A 24,374-nucleotide genomic window follows, 5' to 3' on the forward strand; every position below is an offset into this window, starting at 1 on the left:
GTGGCGTGTTGGGTTTCCTACAAGCCTCTCCATATCACAATTTTTGTCCTCATTATTATGTACAACCTCCAGAGTGCCAACAGTGCTAGTTGTAATTAAATCTTCATTTACAGATACCCCAGAAATTGGGATAGACTCCCCACATGTTGCCTCCAAATTCACAGTTTCCCCGCTAGTGCTAATTTCATTTGATTCCACATTTTCGGTTGTCGAAAGGGTTAATACAGACTCCCCACATGTATCCCAAAGGTTCATATTTTCCCAGTTGTACGTGGTATAATCAGATTTAGGTTCGTCATAACCCCAACCTTGGGAATTTTTTCCATTTGGTCAATGAACCCACCCTGGATCTGCCATCAATTCAAAACGATTATACGTTGGTACATTACAATAGTTTCCCCGTAGGAAGGGTGCAGCGAAAGGAACAAATCCTGGAGAGGGGGGATTGTTGTAGCAACCTGCTTCAGGAACTATGCCAAATTGAAGGCCTGGTGGTCTTGGATAGAAGAATGTAAGGTCGACAACACCAATTCCAGCTCTGCTTATGCCCCAATTTTGCCTCGTGATCCAGCGTGCCACCCTGGAATCCTGGAAATTGACAACTATACAATCCCCCTCCAAACACTTGGGAGTACAACCTATCCAGTCTGTCCTTCTTACTCCAATGATCAGCCCGTCCACTTCCCTGGGCAATGGTCTATTAGTCCTTAACCAGTGCATTGCCTTGTTTTTCAGCATCTGGAAGGATTCTCTTTGCCCAACCTGCAAAGATGGTACATTGGTCAGGATAGCAACGAAGGGATAAGAATCTGGAGGAAGATTCATAGGTGGTGTCCTGCGAGGGGCCCTCATAGGAAGTGTAACAGGCAGACCAGGGGCAGGAACAACAGGGCGGGATGTTGGAATGCTTGGTGGGGGTTGGGAAATGTTCAATACAGGGTTGTCAGTTTTGGAACTGTCTTTAGTACCCATGGCTACAATATCAGGGCCCTTTTTGGGTTGGAGAGTATTGCTACTCAGGTTGTCCCGCAATTGTAAATTAGTCTTTGGCATTTGTCCGTTGGCCGAGGCCTATTTGTAATAGTGACTACAGGGGGGAGAGGCTCAGCAGCAGAAACACTGTTTGCCAGCCTACTTGATTTTGGAGGATTATTGCTATCCCCCACCCTGGGGTAGGACTTGATTAGGGATTTGGTGGAAAAGAAATTATCAAGGGTAGCCTGCTCGAAGTGGTCTAGTCGATCAGCTAGTCTTTTGACTCGTTCTTCGATAGGAGTCAGGAGAGACCTCATTAGCCTCTCCAACTGGGCGAGCAGGGGTGGAGCCGATCCCACCGTTGAAGGGTCACTAGGGTTAGATGCAGAGCTAGCCGAAGTGACTCCATCCTTAATAATCTTGTCCCCATCGGAGCCAACCCCATTAGGCTCACAAGGGGTACACAAGCCTATTCCAATTTTTCTTATTTTTTTGGGATGTTTGGGCAGATAGCACTTCTTTGGGGCAATGCATCTTTTCCTTTTGGTGCATGGTTTGTTAGTAACCATGTGGAGTGGCACACTCGGTTGGGCAGTATTTACCTCACTAATAGATAAGTCAGTTAATATAATAGGCGAGGTAGGAACCAGGTTGGTCCTATCATCACCCGCAGAAAAGTTAATTGATGGGCCAGGTGACTGGGAAAAAGCATAGGGTGTTTCTAATACCGCTGGCAGGGTTAGGAATGATAAAGGAGGAACCAATGCCGGGAAACCCAGAGATGGCCGTTTCTCCAAGGGAATTTTAAGGAGTTCGATAGATAGCCTACGCTCGGCGCGTCGCTCCGCCAAAGCAATCTCCTTATCAATATCTTGAGTTGCCCGAATAAAATATTTATCTAGGGGACCCAAGATTGTTAGCCCCATCTCAGGCTGGGGGGAGCTTTGGACAGGGGTAGTCAGAGGGGAAGGCATACTTAGCAGGCAGTATACTTAAAAAGGGAAGAACAATATAAGCCAAAAACATAATTTCTCAAGTCACAGTAACAGACTATGGCAATGAATTGAAAGTTAAGCGAGTCAAAGTATCAGAATGGCTTACAAGTGACATCAGTGTCCCCAAAGCAGTAACACGATGTCAGAGAGTGGGCCCAGCCCAGCCTCCTTCTGCCCCTGACGGCCACAGACGGTCCCGCCCTTGTCCCGGGCTTCTCCCGGCGCGCTCCCGCGCAGCGGGAGATAATCCTGTTCTTATTGGATGTGGAGAGCACAGGGGGTGCGGCTAGCAGGGAGAGCGGGCCAGGTGTTCCAAGTTGGCCGAGCAGGGACTCCTGGGAACTGGAGTCCCCGCACTCACGCTCGCAGCCCTGCCCTGCCCCTAGGCTCGCCGGTGACAACAGCTGATTCCTGGGACACACCTCCTCACGAAGCAGGACCCGCGAAGCGGGTTCGGCGAGCAGTAGACTGTAGACACAGCGGGCAGCCCCACAGGAACGTCCGGAGTTGCAGCAAACTTCACGAAGCACAAACAAAGTACAGGAGTCCACTTAGCATCGACATGCCGGCCCATCATGCAATTCTGGCATACAGTGTTTGATATTATTGAAGAAGTGACAGCATTTCAATTTAGTTGTACTCCCCTCACAGCCTTACTGGGGCACGTGGCGGAGGCACCTCGAGGCACGCGCTGCCTGACGGCCATGATGCTACTTCTGGCCAAGCGGCTCTTAGCGATACACTGGGTCAATGGGGCTCCCAAGGTAAGCAGGTGGAAACAAGACATCTCTTACTGCCAGGAGATGTGGGCAGCATATTGGGATCTCATACCCACGGCGTCCAGAGCCAAAGATATCTGGGTACCGTTCGTCTCGGGCAGCTGCATGTTGGGCGCCGCCTACCCCTACAACTCGCAGGACTGACCTCACGAACCTCAACGACATTACACTATTGCGAACTGAGACCTAGCTTTGCCTCACTAACCCACTAGGTCCATCGCTACACCCTCTCCCCCCTCGCACCGTCGCACAAGCGCACACTGAAGCTACACGCCCTTCAGATGTCAAGTGAAGGAGAGAACCCACTTCTTATACCCACACCAGTTCACTTCCCGCAGGTCCACAACAAGATGAGATGAGGCCTTAATGTACTGCTCTAACACTCTACTACTAAAATTGCATATGTATGGTGTACCTGTACTGCTGTCTTTAAATGTTGAAACATTTGCTTGCACAATATTGCTTGTGGTTTCCTTGTTGCCGTGATGTACCTTCTATGCTTCATAAGATATGTAACGGATGAAAATATATAAATAAAGTTACAAAAATAAATAGATAAATAAATAATAAATTGTCTTTAGTGGATGTGGCATCTGCCCCTTGCCCTCAAACCTTATTAGGAGTTCTGAAATTTTATTGGAAGTTAAAACAGTATAGGTGGGCCATGTTTTTATCTGGGCCCCATACTAGTTTGCAGCACGGCAGTGGTCCACTTGGGGTTCCATATTACAGCTCGTTTTTTCTGCAATATTATTTAAATACACTTTTGTTAACAGTTCTAACTTTTTTTCAACTCCCAAAATGCTTGTACAATGTTTAACTAACAGTCACAGCTCTTTAACATTCCTAACTACCATTTGAAACTTTTTCAGTTTACAACTTCAAACCACTTTAAAATTCCTTAAGTCTATTCTTTTCAGAAAAGTTCAAAATGCAGATAAAAGGTTAAAGTAAGTCATTATAAACATTTAATATCAAATGATGACTACAAGTTTTAAACTATTTAAAAATCTGGAGTTACCAAAAGTTGTCATATTTATTTAGCAACAATGGAATGAAAATAATCCAGCTTTGGAATAGAATATTTGCACCCTTATATATCAATTGTACCCCTGTGTTCACCAATTGAACGTTTCTAAGTTACTCTTAGGAAGGTTAGCCCACCTTGTGTTTTTTAACTCCACAGTAGTGGTGGTGTGGAGGTCAAGTGTTGCATTTCCCTGCAGAATCATTACGTCACTGGCCAGGCATGATCTTAATAATTTAAGCAAGTGAATCTATGAAAGATACCAATATGGAGAACTCTACTAATAGGAAGTAAGTTATTTATTCAAATTTGCATTGCCTTTGCTATTTCTCCACTTTCTGTCTTTCCCATTCTCTTCAAATTCCATTTACGGTTTTGGGTTTGGTTAAAAGAGTTTCATGCATTCAGTGACATGTTTAGCTATCTAGTATAAAATACTCACTTTTATGACAGTTGTGGCTAAATAGCCATTCTCTGGATTCAGCAAGACTTGGGGGCTGCTGTAAAGTACACGTTTCTTTTGTGGGAAATCATATATCTTGACTTCAACATCAATGTTGCCATTGACTCCATGGGCTTCAAGGACAACTGTCTCCTCGCTGTCCACCCGGAGGATATTCGGGGTTATGAGATTGTATCTATGACAAGAAACGTTATTTCCTTGTTAGTCCACAATGAGAAAGGAGCATGTGCATGATTGAAGGAATAATCAGAGGTATGAATGGCAAAATATCCTCATGTTTACATTTGTTGGGGCACGAAATGGTGTGTAAAAAGGTAAATAAATATAACCCTAATCACTACCACTTTGTAGAATAACATCAGAAACAGAAGGTCGGGCTTTTAAATAATACCTACAGGCTTCTAAGCCTAATTCATGAGGCATATAAGTGTATAAGCTGTTAACATCTAATGTTAATAACAACATGTCTTGTTCCCAGATAACATTTTCAATCTTTCTTAGAAAATGCCCTGTATCTTTCCATACGAAGGTGGTGCTTGTACATATGGCCTTAAAAAATGATCAATATATTTTGAGGCATTTTCAAACATACTCCCAATTGATTATACGATAGGCTGTCCTTTAGGAACACATTTGTTTTTATGGGCTTTAGGTAATAAATACATTGCAGATAATCTTGGATGTTCACAGCGCAAATACTTGTATTCATCTTTAGATATCATTTTAATTTTTCATTTCATGAAGCTTTATTCGGTACATGATACACAATGACCATAAAAGCACAGCAAAATGTAATACATTTGTAAAAACAGGTATAAAACAGGTGAGTGTTTAAAATATCATGCTTTTTCTAAGCTGAATTGATTAACATAAAAACGAAGCGGTATAAAAACATATGTCCGGAGAATGCATATTAAAAATCAACTTCATGGCATCGTCCACATTATAAATACCGTACTTTATAAACATTGGTTTCAAATAAGCAACCCTAACGCTCAGATAGAGGTTGCATATTAACATAAAGTGCAGTGTGCTCTGTTTCGCAAGTCCATCACATTTGCAGGGTCCAGCTGGATGCTTCTTTGGTTGAGGGAAAGCCACCAAAACATGAGCTATTCCGAGTCTAAGTCTAGATAGAACAAACCTGTGGGCTGGTCTTGTTACAAGGCTCAAATACAGCTGGAAGCCTTCACTTTCAATATGTTTATTATAAAAATTAACTGAAGTGAGGCGACCATTGACAACTAGACGTTTTTGGGCTCTATACGTCATGAAGATATTTTTCATGCCCTGCTTGGAAAGGTTTCCGGCGGAACATGGGTCGACCAATATATTAAGACCGTAGATAACTTGGAAACTGTCGACAATATATTTAAGCCAGGGTATTTTGGCATAATTATCCAGATCGAGACAATCCCTGATGACACACTGATTAAAGGCTGTCTCCTCCTTATGCCAAATTACACGCCAGATCATTAGAGGCCTTAGTAAAATGAGGTCACTTAAGTGGGCACTTCCCACTTCCCTATGGATCAAATCAGTTGAGGCTGATGTAGGTAGGCATAGAAGTTTTTTGATGAAGTTATTTTCTTCCCTCTGCAGGGAGCCTACATTAATGTAGCCCCACAGCCCCGCCCCATATAATGCAATAGAAACACTCCTTGCCTTAAAAATTTGCATCATATCCCTGATTCGTCTGTTGCTGATCTTAGAGGCGAATTTAAATATACCATAGGCACTTTTAACCATCTTGGACATGACATTTACTAGTTCCTGAGTCCAACTACCATCATACATAAAGGTAACACCCAGATAACAGATTTTTTCCACCTGCTGTACTTTCACCCCATCAATAAAAAAAGCATAGCTTTTGTTGCTGCTGCCACCACAGATCATGGTGTGAGTTTTACTCTTGTTGATTACCAGCCTCCTTTCTTTAATAAAGTCAGAAAACCGATTCATCAGGCGCTGAAGTCCTATGGAGGTCCAGGACAGAAGCACAGCATCATCTGCATAAAGCAGGACTGGCACACCGGACCCCTTAACCTGTGGTGCATCGGCTTGGACTGTTTTTAAGACTGAATCAACAGCATTAATAAAAAGGGTAAACAACAGAGGGGCAAGGACACAACCCTGTCTTATTCCGCGCTTGACGCTGAAATTTGGGGTGCATTCCCCACTTGCCCCGAAGCGCATACATGTTTGCATCTTGTCATATAGTCTGGCTAAGAAATAAATATTAGCCTCTGGTGCGCCAAGTTCCAGCAGGACTGGCCATAGTATCGAGTGGTCTACCAGATCAAAAGCACTGCTTAAATCGGCAAAGCAAAGACATAAAATACCAGGCTTGGCCTTAGTATACTTGCCGATTAGTAGTTCTAAATTCAGGCATTGATCTAGTGTTCCTCGGCCCTTCCTGAAGCCATATTGAGAACTTGCAAGAATCCCACATTCATCCGCCCACTCTTCCAGCCTATACAGCAGCACTCTACTCCTGATTTTCACCGACGAGTCGAGCAAGCTAATAGGACGGTAATTACATGCTGCTGACTTGTCACCCTTCTTATAGATAGGGACAATAATGGAATCCCCCCATGTAGGTGGAATCAGGGTTGTAACTGCAGCATTTAATACCAGGGTGAGTATAGGTCCCCACAGCAGTGGGACGGTCTTAAATACATCAATGGGTACTCCGTCAGGTCTTTGGGCCTTACCCCCCTTACTGTTCTTGATGCTAAGCTCGACCTCGCCCAAGGAGATGTCTAAAGGGATTATAGGCCAGCATCTATGTTCCTCATCAGGGGGGCCTGTAGCTTGGAATATAGCTGAAAAGTGAGTAACCCAGGCCTCACTACTAACATTAGATGCAAGTTGTGGGACATTGTCATCCTTAAGGAATGGGGAATTAACCGTAGACCAAAACAAGCAGCTATCAGAAGTCTCGGCCGCCTGCAACAGGTTATCCCATGCTTCTTGCTGAAGCTCCCGCTTCCTTCTAGATAGTGCCATTTTATATTCGTGTCTCAGGTTTTTCACTAAGTTCTTATCCCTGGGTCTAAGTACTAGAGCCTGTTTCAGTTGGGAGAGAAGGGCTGTACAGGCATGGTCAAACCAACCCTTTTCACGGGCAGCCTTGCCATTACTTTTTCCAGTAAATATGTCATCAATTATTTTATTAATATTAATAAAATAGTTCACAGTGAGGACCGAGGAATCACCTGATGTTAGTAAACCTTCGATATCCGCCAAGGATTTTGATATGATAGACGTCATTACTGTTGCTGATTTTTCCCCCTTCCACCTTAGCCTGATCCCATTTGGCCTACAAGGCTCAACATTACATAAGGTTCTGGACACCCGCTGCCTAACGCAATTCCAGATCTCTGTTCCTATTACAATGCGATTATGGTCACTTAGAGTTGAATCCTCGATTACAAAGGTCAAGCAACTTGAGACAGTGTTTGATGAAACTATAACATGGTCAATATAAGAATTAGTTTGCCTCCCAATATACGTTGGGATAGTTTGGCCACCAACACCTTTAGCTGGCTGCAGTAGCTCTAAATCATAAGTGGACATAATATTGTTTATTGCCTCGCCATAGGCGTTGTGGAGTAAGTGTGATGTGTTTTCACCGCTATTGTTTTGCACCCCACAGGCCCTGGAAAGCGACAATGGACAAATCGGAGAATTAAAATAACCTAACCAGATGTAGTTAAAAATACATTTTGCTTCTGTTACAAGATTCACAAGGGCACTTTCTAATTCCTCGATAACAATGTTCCGTGTGTTATCGAAGATATTATTATAAAAGTTTATTAAAAGCACATCCGGGCCTTCCTTTTGTTGTACCCATAAGATTTGTGAGTGGGTTCCTACTGTTATATATTTAACAACTGTCAACAATAAATCCACCGATAACAAAATAAGCAAACCACCTTTTGCTCTACCATGTCTAGACTCTGAAGCTTCTAGACTATAGCAAACAAAACCATTGACGCTAGGTTTGATTAAGCACCATGTTTCTTGGAAACATAAAATCTCATAAGACCTAATCAAATCCTCCTATCCCAATATCTTCCCTTTGGACGCCCAACCAGCTATGTTCCAGGAAACAATAGAAATTCCCCCTACTAGACTACTTTTAGATTGACCTTGTGCATTAATACGGGTAACAGCCTCCATATGGGGTCCGTACTCATCTGGACCAACAATTATAAACAAAACAAATGGATAGCTGATCTTTTACCGTTCTATCAACAACATAAACAGGTTCAGAACTTTTGCCACCACCCCCGGCTAATCCAGCATTATCAAATTCGATGCATGTAGGTAGCTGATCTTCAACCGTCCTCTCAACAACAGAGACAGGTTCAGGGCTTTTATCATTGGTCGCTACAGGGACACCATTCAAAATTGGCTCAGGGTCTACACCTGTCCCATTCGGTTTATTACTTCTAACTTGCCGAGTAAAACTCAGGCTCTGCCTACTGACCGTTAGATGTCAATCGTTCAAGTCCAAAGAACACAAGGGTTGGTATCTATTCTGTGTTGAAACCTCAAAGGACGGGTAATGGTTGGAGATGGAGGGAGTAAAAGGTCTACCTCTATTGGGAAGCTGGGGCGCCTTAATAAGATGGTTATAAAAGTAGCCCAGGGAATGTACACGCACACTATTTTCGTCTGGAGTTAAAGAAGCTGCTCTAAGCAAAACAGTTGCGCCACGCTGGGGATGTTTAAGATTAACAATGACACAGTCGCCCCTGCAAGATTTTCTTGAGTTACCTATCCAATTTACTCTACGTGTAGTTAGTATTTGGTCAGAGTAATTGGTAGGAAACCCGCATTGTCTGTGCAGCCATGAGACAGTTTTGTTTTTAAGTGAGTTGTGTGTTTCCTGATACGGTTGGGACAGATTAGAATCCACAGGCGGTACATTAGAAAGGACAACTACATAAGGGGCACAGTCTGGTGGGAGATTAATAAAACTGCTTTTCGTTGGTACTAGCACTTCCTTCGTACTTACATGTGCCGCAGTTACCTCTTTTTCCTGACTGGCCTGTAGTTGGGAATCGGGTAGGACTACTTGATTTGTGCCCGCCTTACCAGTGAGCGACTTTGGTCCAGCATTACTAACTTGTACCCCCCTCTCTTTAGGTTTGAGACTTATGGCCTCAGTAAGCTTAACAGTGTGGGCATCCAAGAGACTACCTAGCCTAGATACTTCAGCTGCCATTACATCGATTTTGTCCACTAAGGGTTTAACAATAGTTTCTATCTTAACCTTAATAATACTGACTAATAGATCAAATTGCACAGTATTCAGAGTAACGGCACTGGTCTCAGTCTGGGTTAGGGTCTCCGAGTTACTACCAGTATTCCTCGGCGTATATTCAGTTCTTTGCTTGTTATGGTTACCCCCACGTTTGGGTTGCGCTTTTCTGCATGCCCTCACTGCTCTCTTTGCCGGAGTAAGCCGTACTGGTGTGTCGTGAAGTACATCCGGGGGATCCTGGGTGGCTTCGGGCGTTTCTTGGGCTTCTACCAGCACAACTTCAGAGTCAAGATTAATGTCCGGGGGCAGTGTAATATTAGCAATGGGCGATGTAAGGGGTAAATCCGGTGGACCCCCCCGACCCAACGATTTTCTCCGTTCATTGTTAATTTGATTTACTACTTTGACGAGGTAGTTATCCATGGTGGATGTTTGTTTAGACATGGTAAATATTAGGATACACGCTACTTTCACAAAAGTCAAAGTGTTAATCAATGCAGGAAGGCCAAGTCTAAAAGTTTAAACTATCGACAGATAAAATAGATGGCAGTGTCACTTAGCTTTCTAGGAGAACAGTATAGCAGCAATCAAGGGGTATAGCCCAGCCTCGTCCTGCCCCGGACTGTCACAGACTGTCCCGCCCTTGTCCCGGGCTTCTCCCGACACCGCCCACGCACGGTCCCACGTCGCGGGAGAAGCAGCGTCCTCTTGTGCCCCTCCGGGCGCGAAAGCAGCTGATGGGCGGCGTCCCGGTCCAGCAAGGGCTGCTGGATGTTGAAGTCTAGCTCTCCCCGCTCGGCGGCCGCGATGACTAGAGCGGCAGCGGGAGAGAGCAGCGATGTCTGTGGGGCCCGGGTGGGTTGTTGTGGAGTGTTGTTTTTTGCCCCCGAGATTACATGGAGCTCTGTTTATTCTGCTTATTCCGCTCCTCCTTTACTCCTTTCTTCTTGCTGCCACTCCTATTGGGCCCATGTGATTCCTCCGCTACTGTTGCTCTAGATATCAAATTTTCATTTTTCTATTTGGGCAGCCTGTTCTTATATATATATCATTACTATTTTCGCAGGATTGCCTGTCACTTTTTATATAACTGTCTGTATCATTGAGTTGTCTTTTCCCTTCCTCCAGATACATAGTAAGGGGTCATACAACTACATTCCCTCACTTGTCCAATTTTTTAATTACCAAGGACTTATTGTAGAAACAGCCTGACCCCCTAGACTTGCTTAGGGGTTCCCTCCAGGACCCCAGGGTCAAAAAATTGTAATTTTTTCTAAACGGCAAAATCCGCGCAAGGTGCGCATTTCCAGCCGTGAAAAAAAAAAACGAAGCGCGGGCTCCCGCGCTTCTTTAATAATTACCCCCCGGGGGGCCAAATCCCGGGAGCAAAATATTTAATGTAATTGGGGGCTCGGTGTGGCCCCCCAGCCCCGGGCACCGCCACCCCCCCCCCCCCCAGGCTACAAAATAAATGGGTGGGGGGGCTCAAAGGCCCCCACAGCAAAATACATGGGTGGGGGGCTCAAATGACCCCCAGCCCCTGGGGACCACCACCCTCCAGGGCTTTCAAGTAAATGGGTGGGGGGCTCAAAGGCCCCCCAACACCAGGGACCATCACCCCTGGGGCGTTGTACATTGTGGGATAGGGGCATGCGGCCCCCCTCCTGAGCCTTCAAGGGCCCTGGGGACCGCCACCCCCCAGGGCCAGCTTCTGCAGTGTCCTGGAGTGCCCACCCCGGGACACTGCTGTAGGAGAGTAGGGTCTGCTATCCTATGGTCACCCCATTTTTTTGCTTTTTGCTTCACTGGTTTTCGACTTAATGTGGCTGTGTGCCTGCTAATCAGACCCACAGCCCTGCTGTTCTCTCTCTAAATTTCACACCATGTACTTTAGATACATCACCAATTGGGATGTGAGTCCCTGTACAGTGTACCATAGGTACCCAGGGCATAGGTGCACCCAAGGCCTACCAGGGGCTGCCGCATATCTTTTGCCACCCCTGGCTGGCCATCCAAACTGACACAACTGGCTGATCACTCAGCTGGGGCAAGGTCGTGTAATCATCCCTTGCTTAGATATAGTATTCCTATGTCTAACCTTATATCTAGACACATATACACCTATAAGTCACTCCTATGGCAGGCCTTAACAATCCTGAAGGCAGAGTGCTTGGTTTTATGTGAGATGGTCCTCTTGCATGAGCTGAGCCTGTCTGCAGCTTTCGGAACCATGTCCTTATAGCTGTTCTAGGATATTGCCATACCATATACTCTTAAGTGCATTATGAACCTCGCGGTTAAATGCTATCTTTGGTTTGGCTATATCAAAACATGTTGTGTAAGGTGTCATACTCTTTGGAATACTACCCCCTCGCCAATTCTGGCAACGGGGGTAGTATTCCACCCTTCTAGAGGGAGAAGACATGTTAATTTCCTTAATCCCGGGTTAAAGTTAACCAGAGCCTCAGCATCACAAAATGGATGCTGCTGCCACAGACACAAGTCTGACCTCCTGCTGCTGGGAGTCCTTCCAGCGAGGGAGGCTTGGGCAATAGGTTTCATGTCACAGAGAGGTGCTAGCACCACCCCAGACAGGAGATAGTGTATTGGGGCAGGGAGGGCTGAATGAAACGAGACACTGCCTGGGGCACACAAGGTGTCCTATGCATAGGCCAGTTCAAACCGGTGGTGGGACACTCCAGCCCCAGCTCTGGCGTGAAACTGGAAAAAGGGAAAGGGGTGTAACCACCCCCTTCCTGGGTTCCACCCATAGGAGGGACCTAGCAGGTAATCCAGCCCCTAGATTTGGTATATAGGTAGGAGCTGAGTCCCAAGACTTTAGATAATCCTAACTGAAACTCTGATACGAAACTCTGGACCCTTCGACATCCTACTCGACATAGAAGACTGAAGAATCTCCCTTGTGGTCAAGGAGTGACCACCCTGTGCAAGCAGGCACCATCATGCGGTCAACGGTTTGCTTTGTCATTGCTCCCGCCGGAGCTTGAACACAGAGCCTGACAAGACCCGGACTTCCAGACATCCAACAGTCCGATCCACAGCAAAGCTGAGACCCGTGGAGGCGACGAGAGACGTGGAACCGGCCAACTTGGAAAGCCAGCAAATCGCTTTCCGTGCAGCTTCTGAGGCACCCTCAAAGTTGTGCATTGGGGATTGAGAAGCCCCAGCCCTGAGCATCCATTGCACCGAAGATCACCTCTCCACACTCACCGAGTGCTGCGTGGGGCCCTTTTGCATTTTTTTGCTTGACGCATCTGTCTGGTCACTTGCCCATTGGCTAGTGGCCTCTGCGACGATGAAACCTTACATTTCCAATGCTGGTCTGGTTGCTCCAAACTGGCTCTTGCTGCCCTGATAAGGAGCAGCCCATCAGACCTTGCTGGTCTCACCCAGAAGCCATCTTCGATTCCTGCGTGGGTTGCATTTGCCAAGGCCTGTTGACTCCGAATCGAGAATTGATACCGCCAACAGCGAGAGCCTTCGTGGGACAGTCCGTATACAGGTCCTGGTCATCGTCGACACCTCCTGGTCCACGTGGCTGCAGAGACAAGCTTCACGACATCACCTGATTGCTTCCCGACATCGCCTGGTTCCTTCCTGGTTCCTTCCTGGTCACTGGCTAGTGACCCAGACTCTGTCCCCTCTGCTTTCAGGTACTCTTCATCCTCGATCCGCCCTTGGATCCAACCGGACTCTTCTCTCCTGGTCGCCTGCAGCATCTTTTCTCAAAGGCTCCATAGAACTCCACCACGAAACCCGACACACATTGACACCTATGCACCCGCGTCCTGTGGGTGAGGTAACGCGAGTACTGCGGTGCACCTGAAAAGGTTTACACCTCTAGTGTCCTAGTTTCAAGTGGTTAGCTTCTAGTCCAGTCGGAAGACTCCTAAAACCTTAACTTTCTAACTTTACGCACCCATAGACTTCTATGTTTGCACGAGTGTGCATTTAGACACTGCACCCGCATCCCGTGGGCCTCCTGCTCCCTAACTACTGTTAGTCCAGTGTAGTCCCAGCGATTCCCAAGGCCCTAGGCCTTACCATTGTTCGTGACGTGGTTCTTATACCACTATTTCAGTATATGGTTTAGCGGGCCACCAGGCCCCATCCATATTTGTGCAACTTTTGTATGTTATATTAAGTTATTTGTTATACGCTTGTGCTTCTGTGCTCATAAAGAGTACAGGGAATTTATTTAGAAATAAATACATATATATTTTGAATATATAACCTGTGTGATGTCCTTTCATTTGGTATTAAAAGGTTTGCATTTGGTAAAACAGCTGACTTCACATGCCCTCTTGAGTTTAGCCTAAGACTTTTTTTGTCCATGCTACCACTAGGATAGCTGGTCTATAAGGTTGACTTTACAACCATCACCATAAGGGTTGTTTGGACTGGTGCAAGGTGCTCACTAGAATAGTTAACATCACATACCAGGCCAACTTCTCACACTGGTGTGCAGCGGTTGGGATTTGAGCTTGCTGTTTTTTTTACCAATTGTAATCTTTGATATCATTTGAAAGATCACATTAGGTACCATAGGTACATATAACAAGACTTAGAATACATAAGTTCTACTGAACTTAGTTGTTGTAGAGGAAAGTGTCTAGCACACCCTGACTACAACTCCTAGAGAGGTTATAGTAGGTAAACACATAGTGTAGGTAGGTGCACACACCACACCTCACTAGAATCATGTCTACCACAGGGGAGGCAAGTATGGCTCTTCCTGTGGGAGGTGACCCTCCCAAGGCACCATCTAGATATGAAATGCTCAATTTCCAAGAGATGAGACACTTGTGTACCTCAAGGAGATTGAAACAGGGTTCCAACCCTACTATCCCCCACCTGATAGAGCTCCTAGAGAGAGCTGATGCTGAGAAGGTCTCTAGACAGGGTCCCTCAGTTCAAGCAGAAGAGGTCTTGCCATCTACAGATGATGCATCAGATCCCAATATCATAGGTGAAGATGGGGTGGAACCAGAGGAAGAATCTGAAGAAGAGGTTTTCCAAGACAGCCAGGTCCAAGTGGGGAGACTTAGCCAGGCTAACCTAAGCCTACATGGGGCTGATATTGGGCTAGCCCCATACAGACCCATTAGTAGACTTAACTTGGGGTATGAGAGGAGGAGGCCTCACTCAGGTGACTCCCACCACTCTGATGCCTCAAGGTGATCCAATAACCTTTCTCAGAGAAGGATGACCTCTCCTGAAAGGAGGGAGCATCAGGCTAGGATGAGGGAAGCTAATCTAAGGATTGAGAGGCAAGAATTAGAAGTTGCCCTTGCCAAAGAGAAGCTTGCCCTAGCTAGAGAGCAGAAGTTGAGTGGGTCTAGACCCACTGGTGGCAGCAATATCCCTAAGGATAAAGACAGGTCCCAAGAGAATACTAGGCACCTGAGTAAGATAGTGCCCCCCTACAAAGTTGGGGATGACATCCACAAATGGATAACTGCTTTGGAAAGGGCCTGCAAAGTCCAGCAGGTCCCCCAGGGTCAGTGGGCAGCTATCTTGTGGCTCTCCGTTGAAGAAAAAGGCAGAGATAAGCTCCTCACAGTTAGTGATGTGGATGCTAATAACTACCCAGTCCTGAAGAGTGCTCTAATTGATGGGTTTGGCCTAACCACTGAACAGTACAGGTTGATGTTCAGAGAAACCCAGAAGACACAGACTCAGGACTGGACTGATTTTGTTGATTGTGCCACTAAGGCTCTGGAAGGTTGGTTACTGGGAAGTAAAGTTAAGGACTATACAGGATTGTATAATTTGATCATGAGAGAACAAATCCTTAATAATTGTCAGAACCAGTTGTTGCACCAACACCTGATTGACTCAGATCTGACCTCTCCCAAAGAATTGGGAAAGAAGGCAGACACATGGGTCAGAACCAGGGTTAAGCAGAAGCCCCAGAACCAAGGTGGTGATCAGAAGAAGGCAGACCAAAAGGGTGGAGATCAGAAACAAAAAGGCCAGAAGTCTTCTTCAGGCCCCCTAAATACTTCCAAAGAGGGTGGGTCCCAAAATTCCAAGAAAAAGAAGGAAGGTCCAAATAAACCTTGATGTAATTACTGTAAAACTGCCTCTCACTGGTTTAGTGAGTGTACCAAGAAAGGTACAGCCCCTACCACTGCAGCCCCTAAGGCAACTGCACCCCCTAGTACAGTCAGCAGTGGTAGTTCCCAACCCAAGGCTATAGTGGGGTTAACCATGGGTACTGAGGTGGATCCTCGCCTAGTCAGGATTCCAACTCAGGCTGTCCTGATCTGTGATGTGGACATGGCTATGTCCACTACTGTGAGTCCCAATACTTTGGGCAAGTACAGACAGACACATTTGATAAATGACAAAGTGGCTCAGGCCTACAGGGACACATGTGCCAGTGTCACTATGGTGACACCTAACTTTGTGGACCCTGGACAGATTGTACTGGGTGATAATTAGCTGGTGACCAATGCTAGCAATGCCACTACTACACATAGTGTGGCAGTTGTTAATTTCTCCTGGGGAGGGGTAACTGGCCTCAAAAGAGTTGTGGTAAGTGCAGACCTCCCAGTTGAATGTCTTTGGGCAATGATCTAGAAAACTCAGTATGGTCAGAAGTGGAGTACAGGACTCATGCAGAGATGCTAGGTATTTCAGCACACGTCCTTGCTGTGACCAGGTCACAGGCCAAAAAGTGCTTACCTGAACCAGTGCTGGATCTTGAAACTATAGACCAGACACAACCCAAGAGAAAGAGCAAGAGGGTTAAGGCAGTGCCTTCTCCCTGCCTCAGGTTGAGGATCAGCCCTCCCAGGAGGATGATTCTGTGATCCAAGAGGGAACTGTCCTAGAAGAACTTGAGCCTGATCAGGTTGAGTTTCTTGGGACAGGGAGACCCTCATGGGCAGATCTGAGGCAGGCTCAATTAGATTGCTCCTCTCTTGAACCCCTCAGACAGCAGGCTGCTGCTGAGGCTGCTGGGAATGCTCAAGGTACCCATAAAGTGTATTGGGATGATGGGCTCCTTTATTCAGAGGCTAGAGACCCCAAGCCTGGTGCTTCCAGGAGGTTGGTCATACCTCTGCAATTCAGGGGCTTCCTTCTCACCTTGGCCCATGATATTCCCTTAGTAGGACATCTAGGCCAGAACAAGACTTGGGACAGGCTTGTCCCTCACTTTCACTGGCCCCATATGTCAGAAGATACCAAGGAGTTTTGTCGCTCCTGTGTTACCTGCCAAGCCAGTGGCAAGTCAGGTGGCACAACCAAAGCCCCCCTCATACCACTACCTGTGGTAGGGGTACCCTTTGAAAGAGTGGGGATAGGTATTGTTGGACCAATGGACCCCCAAACAGCATCTGGGCACAGATTTATACTGGTGGTAGTGGATCATGCCACCAGGTATCCAGAAGCAATTCCCATGAGGACCACAACAGTTCCTGTTGTGGCAAGGGCCCTACTTGGAGTTTACTCCAGAGTGGGCTTTCCAAAGGAGGTTGTCTCTGACAGAGGTGCAAACTTCATGTCAGGATATTTGACTGCTATGTGGAAGGAGTGTGGTGTTAATTACAAATTCACTACACCCTACCATCCACAGTGCAATGGTCTTGTTAAAAGATTCAACAAGACCCTCAAAGGGATGATAAAAGGGTTACCTGAAAAGCTTAGGCGAAGATGGGACATCTTTTTACCCTGCCTTCTGTTTGCTTACAGAGTGGTCCCACAAAAGGGGGTTGGCTACAGCCCTTTTGAGCTTTTGTTTGGGCATCCTGTAAGAGGACCCCTATGTCTTGTGAAGGAAGGATGGGAGTTACCTCTCAAAAAGCCTAAGCTTGACATAGTGGACTATGTACTTGGTCTCCGCTCCAGGATGGCTGAATACATGGAGAAGGCTTCTAAAAACCTTGAGGCTAGCCAAGAACTTCAAAAAACTTGGCATGACCAAAAGGCTGTGCTGACTGAGTACCAGCCAGGACAGAAGGTGTGAGTGTTGGAGCCAGTGGCCCCAGCAGCACTCCAGGACAAATGGTCTGGACCCCACACCATTGTTGAGAAAAAGGGAGAGGTCACCTACTTGGTGGACCTTGGCACCCCTAGGAGCCCCCACAGGGTGCTCCATGTCAACAGCTGGCTCGCCCTGGAGCGATTTGTTCTGGCCCCAGGAACTTGGCCCCACCCCGAAACCGTGTCCCAATGTAAAAAGCCTTGGTATTAGGATCGACCATGAGCTGACAATGGCTAGCCAGATATCTTCTGTTGTTGGGACCTGTACTAACCTAATTAGGCAGCTACGCAAGCTAGTCCCCCTACTTTCTTTAACCATGCTCCGTACCATTGTCTCGGCCACAATAATTTCAAGGATAGACTATGGGAACGCGCTCTACTTAGGTCTGCCAAAAATTCTGACTAATCGCTTGCAGGTAACTTTGAATGATGCAGCGCGATTCATTTTCAGACTACCTAGACAGACCCATGCCTCCCCATTATTGCGCAGGCTACATTGGCTCCCCATAAAGCAAAGGGTGGAGTTTAAGAGTTTATGTACTGCCCATAAGGCAATCTATGGGCAAGCGCCTGCATATATTAAAGAACGTCTCGGGGTCTATAATCCCAAACGAACGCTTAGGTCCTCTAACTCCCAATTGTTGTCCTGTCCTCGATTCAAACTGGCAACCAAGGGAGGGAGATCTTTCTCTGTTCTGGTCCCACAGATGTGGAACAAACTACCGGAGTCTCTCCGTAGAGAAGTAAATCTTCTGCACTTTAGGAAGTCGTTGAAAACGCTCCTGTTCAGGGAAGCTTTCAGGCCTATTTAAATAATGCTGTCACATATGTACTTTCTGTTCATTTACTCAGTTGTTGTTAGTGTCATCTGTCATGAGCGCCTAGAGACCTGACGGTGATTTGGCGCTATATAAACCCCAGTTAACAATAACAATAACAATAACAGACACAAAGCATATGTTGACAGGGCAGACATGGGCTTGCTCATGGATACAGATGAGGGACAGGAGGAAGAGAGTGACCCTCTCCCAGACCTGTTGACTCAGAACCCTGATGATGGTTCAGTTGATGGTGTGGCCTTAGCTGGCAGCCTCACTGACCAGCAGCAACAGGACTGCAGACAAGTTCTGCAGGCCTTTAGACATATGTTTTCACTAACACCTAGTCAGACTAACTGGTGCACCCATGAGGTGGACACTGGTGGCAGTCTGCATGTGAAGAGTATGATCTACAGGCAACCTGACCATGTCAGGGACTGTATAAAGACTGAGGTACAGAAAATGCTTGAATTGGGAGTAATTGAGCCATCAGAGAGCCCCTGGACCAGCCCAGTAGTCCTTGTACCAAAACCTCACACCCAAGATGGTAAGAGAGAGATGAGGTTCTGTGTGGACTATAGAGGTCTCAATGCTGACACTAGGACAGATGCTCACCCAATCCCAAGAGCAGATGAGCTCATTGATAGATTGGCTTCTGCCAAGTTTCTGAGCACATTTGATTTGACAGCTGGCTATTGGCATATCAGGTTAGCTGAGGAAGCCAAGGCCAAAATTGCTTTCTCAACCCCAGGAAGTCATTATCAATTTGTGGTAATGCCCTTTGGCTTGAAGAATGCACCTGCCACTTTCCAAAGGTTGGTGAACCAAGTCCTCTCTGGGTTGGATGACTTTTGTGCAGCTTATCTTGATGATATTGCTGTCTTCAGCTCCACCTGGGAGGATCACCTGATCCACCTGAAGAAGGTTTTAGAGGCCCTGCAAAAGACAGGCCTAACTATCAAGGCCACAAAGTGCCAGATAGGGCAGAGTAAGGTTGTGTACCTGGGCCACCTTGTAGGTGGAGGTCAGGTTCAACCACTGGAGAGTAAGATCCAGACCATACAGGACTGGGCTCCTCCAACCACCCAGACACAGATCAGAGATTTTTTGGGCCTGTCTGGGTACTACAGAAAATTTGTAAAGCATTATGGGTCCATTGTGACACCACTCAATGATTTGACTTCTAAGAAGATGCCAAAAAAGGTTCAGTGGACAGTTAGCTGTCAAAAGGCATTTGATGACCTGAAGAAGGCCATGTGCTCTCCACCTATCTTAAAGAGTCCTGACTACTCCAAAGAGTTTATTGTCCAAACAGATGCTTCTGAGTTGGGGGTGGGAGCTGTGCTTTCACAACTTAATGTAGATGGTCAAGACCAGCCCATTGCTTTTATTAGTAGAAGGCTGACCCCTAGAGAGAAATGTTGGTCAGCTATTGAGAGGGAGGCCTATGCTGTGGTTTGGGCCATGAAGAAGTTGAGACCATACTTGTTTGGCACTCACTTCAAAATTCAGACAGTCCATAAGCCCCTCTTGTGACTAAATCAGATGAAGGGTGAAAATCCCAAACTGCTCAGGTGGTCCATTTCCCTACAGGGGATGGACTTTACAGTGGAGCACAGACCAGGGACTGACCATGGCAATGCAGATGGTCTCTCCAGGTATTTCCACTTAGAACATGAAGACACAACTGGTCAAGGTTAGTCTAATGTCCCTGCATTTTGGGGGGGGGGGTTATGTAGGAGAGTAGGGTCTGCTATCCTATGGTCACCACATTTTTTTGCTTTTTGCTTCACTGGTTTTCGACTTAATGTGGCTTTGTAATCAGACCCACAGCCCTGCTGTTCTCTCTCTAAATTTCATACCATGTACTTTAGGTACATCACCAATTGGGATGTGGGTCACTCTTGTGAGTCCCTGTACAGTGTACCATAGGTACCCAGGGCATAGGTGCACCCAAGGCCTACCAGGGTCTGCCGCATATCTTTTGCCACCCCTGGCTGGCCATCCAAACTGACACAACTGGCTGATCACTCAGCTGGGGCAAGGTCGTGTAATCACCCCTTGCTTAGATATAGTATTCCTATGTCTAACCTTATATCTAGACACATATACACCTATAAGTCACTCCTATGGCAGGCCTTAACCCCTTCCATGCTGATGACGGCCCCCAGCCATCATGCACTACGGGGCTCGCATGCAGATGACGGCTGGGGGGCGTCATAACCCCGCCCGTTCACGATTCTGCCGCACAGGCACAGAATCGCGGCCGCACGGAAGGGGTTAACAATCCTGAAGGCAGAGTGCTTGGTTTTATGTGAGATGGTGCTCTAGCATGAGCTGAGCCTGTCTGCAGCTTTCGGAACCATGTCCTTATAGCTGTTCTAGGATATTGCCATACCATATACTCTTAAGTGCTTTATGAACCTCGCGGTTAAATGCTATCTTTGGTTTGGCTTTATCAAAACATGTCGTGTAAGGTGTCATACGCTTTGGAATACTACCCCCTCACCAATTCTGGCGACGGGGGTAGCATTCCACCCTTCTAGAGGGAGAAGACATGTTACTTTCCTTAATCCCGGTTAAAGTTAACCAGAGCCTCAGCATCCCAAAATGGATGCTGCTGCCACAGACACAAGTCTGACCTCCTGCTGCTGGGAGTCCTTCCAGTGAGGGAGGCTTGGACAATAGGTTTCCTGTCACAGGGAGGTACTAGCACCACCCCAGACAGGAGATAGTGTATTGGGGAAGGGAGGGATGAATGAAACGAGACACTGCCGGGGGCACACAAGGTGTCCCATGCATAGGCCAGTTCAAACCGGTGCTGGGTCACTCCAGCCCCAGCTCTGGCACGAAACTGGACAAAGTGAAAGGGGTGTAACCACCCCCTTCCTGGGTCCCACCCATAGGAGGGACCTAGCAGGTAATCCAGCCCCTATTTTTGGTATATAGGTAGGAGCTGAGTCCCAAGACTTTAGATAATCCTGACTAAAACTCTGATACAAAACTCTGGACCCTTCGACATCCTACTCGACGTAGAAGAGTGAAGAATCTCCCTTGAGGTCAAGGAGTGAAAACCCTGAGCAAGCAGGCACCATCAAGCGCTCAACAGTTTGCTTTGTCATTGCTCCCGCCAGAGCTTGAACACAGAGCCTGACAAGACCTGGACTTCCAGACATCCAACAGCCTGATCCACAGCCACAGCAAAGCTGAGACCCTTGGAGGCGATGAGAGACGTGGGACCAGCCATCTTGGAAAGCCAGCAAATCACTTTTCATGCAGCTTCTGAGGCACCCTCGAAGTTGTGCATTGGGAATTCAGAAGCCCCCGCCCCGAGCATCCATTTCACCGAAGATCACCTCTCCACACTCACTGAGTGCTGTGTGGGGCCCTTTTGCATTTTCCTGCTCGACACATCTGTCCGGTCACTTGCCCGTTGACTAGTGGCCTCTGCGATGCAAAACCTTGAATTTCCAATGCTGGTCTGGTTGCTCCAGACTTGCCCTTGCTCCCCTGAAAAGGAGCAGCCCATCAGACCTTGCTGGTCTGACCCAGAAGCCATCTTCGATTCCTGCTTGGGTTGCATTTGCCAAGGCCTGTTGACTCCAAATTGAGAACCGACACCGCCAACAGCGAGAACCTTTGTGGGACAGTCCGTATCCAGCTCTTGGTCATCTTCGACACCTCCTGGTCCACTTGGCTGCAGAGACAAGCTTCATGACATCACCTGATTGCTTCCCGACATCGCCTGGTTCCTTCTTGGTTCCTTCCTGGTCACTGGCTAGTGACCCAGACTCTGTCCCCTCTGCTTTCAGGTACTCTTCATCCTCGATCCACCCTTGGATCCAACCGGACTCTTCTCTCCTGGTCACCTGCAAGATCTTTTCTCCAAGGCTCCATAGAACTCCACGACGAAACCCGACACACTTTGACACCTATGCACCGCTTCCTGTGGGTGAGGTAACGCGAGTACTGCGGTGCTCCTGTAAAGGTTTACACCTCTAGTTTCCTAGTTTCAAGTGGTTAGCTTCTAGTCCAGTCGGAAGACTACTAAAACCTTAACTTTCTAACTTTACGCACCCATTGACTTCTATGTGTGCACGCGTGTGCATTTAGACACTGCACCCGCATCCCGTGGGCCTCCTGCTCCCTAACTACTGTTAGTCCAGTGTAGCCCCAGCGATTCCCAAGGCCCTAGGCCTTACCATTGTTCGTGACGTGGTTCTTATACCACTATTTTAGTATATGGTTTAGCGGGCCACCAGGGCCTATCCATATTTGTGCAACTTTTGTATATTATATTAAGTTATTTGTTATACGCTTGTGCTTCTGTGCTCATAAAGAGTACAGGGGATTTATTTAGAAATAAATACATATATATTTTGAATATATAACCTGTGTGATGTCCTTTCATTTGGTATTAAAAGGTTTGCATTTGGTAAAACAGCTGGCTTCACATGCCCGCTTGAGTTTAGCCTAAGACTGCTTTTGTCCATGCTACCACTAGGATAGCTGGTCTATAAGGTTGACTTTACAACCATCACCATAAGGGTTGTTTGGACTGGTGCAAGGTGCTCACTAGAATAGTGAACATCATATACCAGGCCAACTTCTCAAAACTGCTGTTTGCTATGGCAGGGTGGGAGCATCGTGGCTCCCACCCTGCCATAGCAAACTTGGTTTCGATTTTGAAAGAGAGAGCAGGGAAACCTGCTCTCTCTTTCAAAATGCAAACCAGATTGATTTTCCACACGGGGAGCTGCATGTTAGCAGCTTCCCATGTGGAAAAGCAATGCCGGTTCATAAAGGATGCGGGGAGCCGGTGGGACCATGGGGGCATTCGGGCTCCCCCAACGCTCCCTGAAGTTGTATATAGGCCCTGGGGGATGGGGTCCCCGGGGAGAATAGAAATTAGAGGTTGGTGCTACATTTTTCTTACGGTAAAATGTGGAGTCACGCACCCAGCGCGGCGCTCAGCGCGGCCCCCTGGTGTGAACGCTTTGGGTGCGCGACTCCAAAACATGCTGGGTGCGCGACTTCAAGCAAAAAAGAAATGTAATATTCTTTAAATATACATCAAGCTTATGTGTTTAGATCTTAAGTGGCTCTGAAAAGAGCCCATGTGTTTATTGAGAGATTTTGGTACCTATACAGAGTCTAAAGTTAATGAGGAAGACTCTGTTACCCTCATCTCTAAAATGTACACCATCTGTCCTATAGATGCCATCCATATTAAAATGCAGATTGTTGTGGTAAATGGACCCCATCCTATAACCTCGGAGATAAGCAGAAACAGCTTTATTGACAATTTTCCTAGCTTTCTCAATCTGTGGACAAAATTGACTGGACCAGTTCCATTTCTGTCTTTGGCCTATGTTAGAATGGGCAAAGGCAGTTTGGGGGAAAAGTGACATTAATTCTCCAAAGGTGTCCTTCATAAGCATTTCCAGACCTACCCCAGTCAAAGTATCTAGGTCATTGCCACCACAGGACACAATTCTGAGGTCAGGGTGTAGGAGATGCACAAAGGATTTAACCAATGGCATCAATTGGTGCCACTTTGATCCTCTGTTTTCTGCATACCTCTGGCTCCAGAAAATATAGCTATGTCCCACAATCCACACTCTAAGCATCTTGAAGGGAGGTCTGGATGCACTCAGCTCAGAAGATGTCTGTATGTGAAATGGCCAGTATGAAAACTAAATATTTTCTAAAATGGTGGATCAGATGCAGTTTTTAGGAAAGAAGAGAAATTATTGTCTGTTTGAGATCATTATAAACTGAAAAATAGGGTACATGTTTCTGTGTTTAAAAAGCATGTTTCTTGTTGGTTAACAAAAACTGTTTGAAAGGAACATTACATAGGATAAGCTTATATTTTGAAAAGCCAAGCACACTTGCTGTTTGGATTTACAACATTGTGTGCTGAACTTCTAACCTGTGTGTTCAGTTGAGTGTTCCATGAACTATTACTATGATAACAGGCAGTAAGCAGATTGGGGGTAGGGTTCAAAGTTATGTCAATTGGAAAG

General features: G+C 46.6%; 2 protein-coding genes across 2 annotated transcripts in view; one reads left to right on the forward strand and one right to left on the reverse strand.

Annotated features, from left to right (window-relative positions):
• Nucleotides 1-24,374, reverse strand: part of LOC144764150 (complement C3-like) — a 604,987-nt gene that overhangs the window by 552,145 nt on the left and 28,468 nt on the right. The window contains exon 2 of the mRNA XM_078650287.1: nucleotides 4,219-4,414. Within this exon, the coding sequence (XP_078506413.1) occupies nucleotides 4,219-4,414 (196 nt within the window). The remainder of the gene's footprint in view (nucleotides 1-4,218; nucleotides 4,415-24,374) is intronic.
• Nucleotides 4,539-24,374, forward strand: part of LOC144829442 (zinc finger MYM-type protein 1-like) — a 35,662-nt gene continuing 15,826 nt past the window's right edge. Inside the window, exon 1 of the mRNA XM_078688638.1 lies at nucleotides 4,539-4,553. Within this exon, the coding sequence (XP_078544764.1) occupies nucleotides 4,539-4,553 (15 nt within the window). The remainder of the gene's footprint in view (nucleotides 4,554-24,374) is intronic.

The sequence above is a fragment of the Lissotriton helveticus genome, chromosome 1_1, assembly GCF_964261635.1.
Source record: "Lissotriton helveticus chromosome 1_1, aLisHel1.1, whole genome shotgun sequence".
NCBI lineage: Eukaryota > Metazoa > Chordata > Amphibia > Caudata > Salamandridae > Lissotriton > Lissotriton helveticus.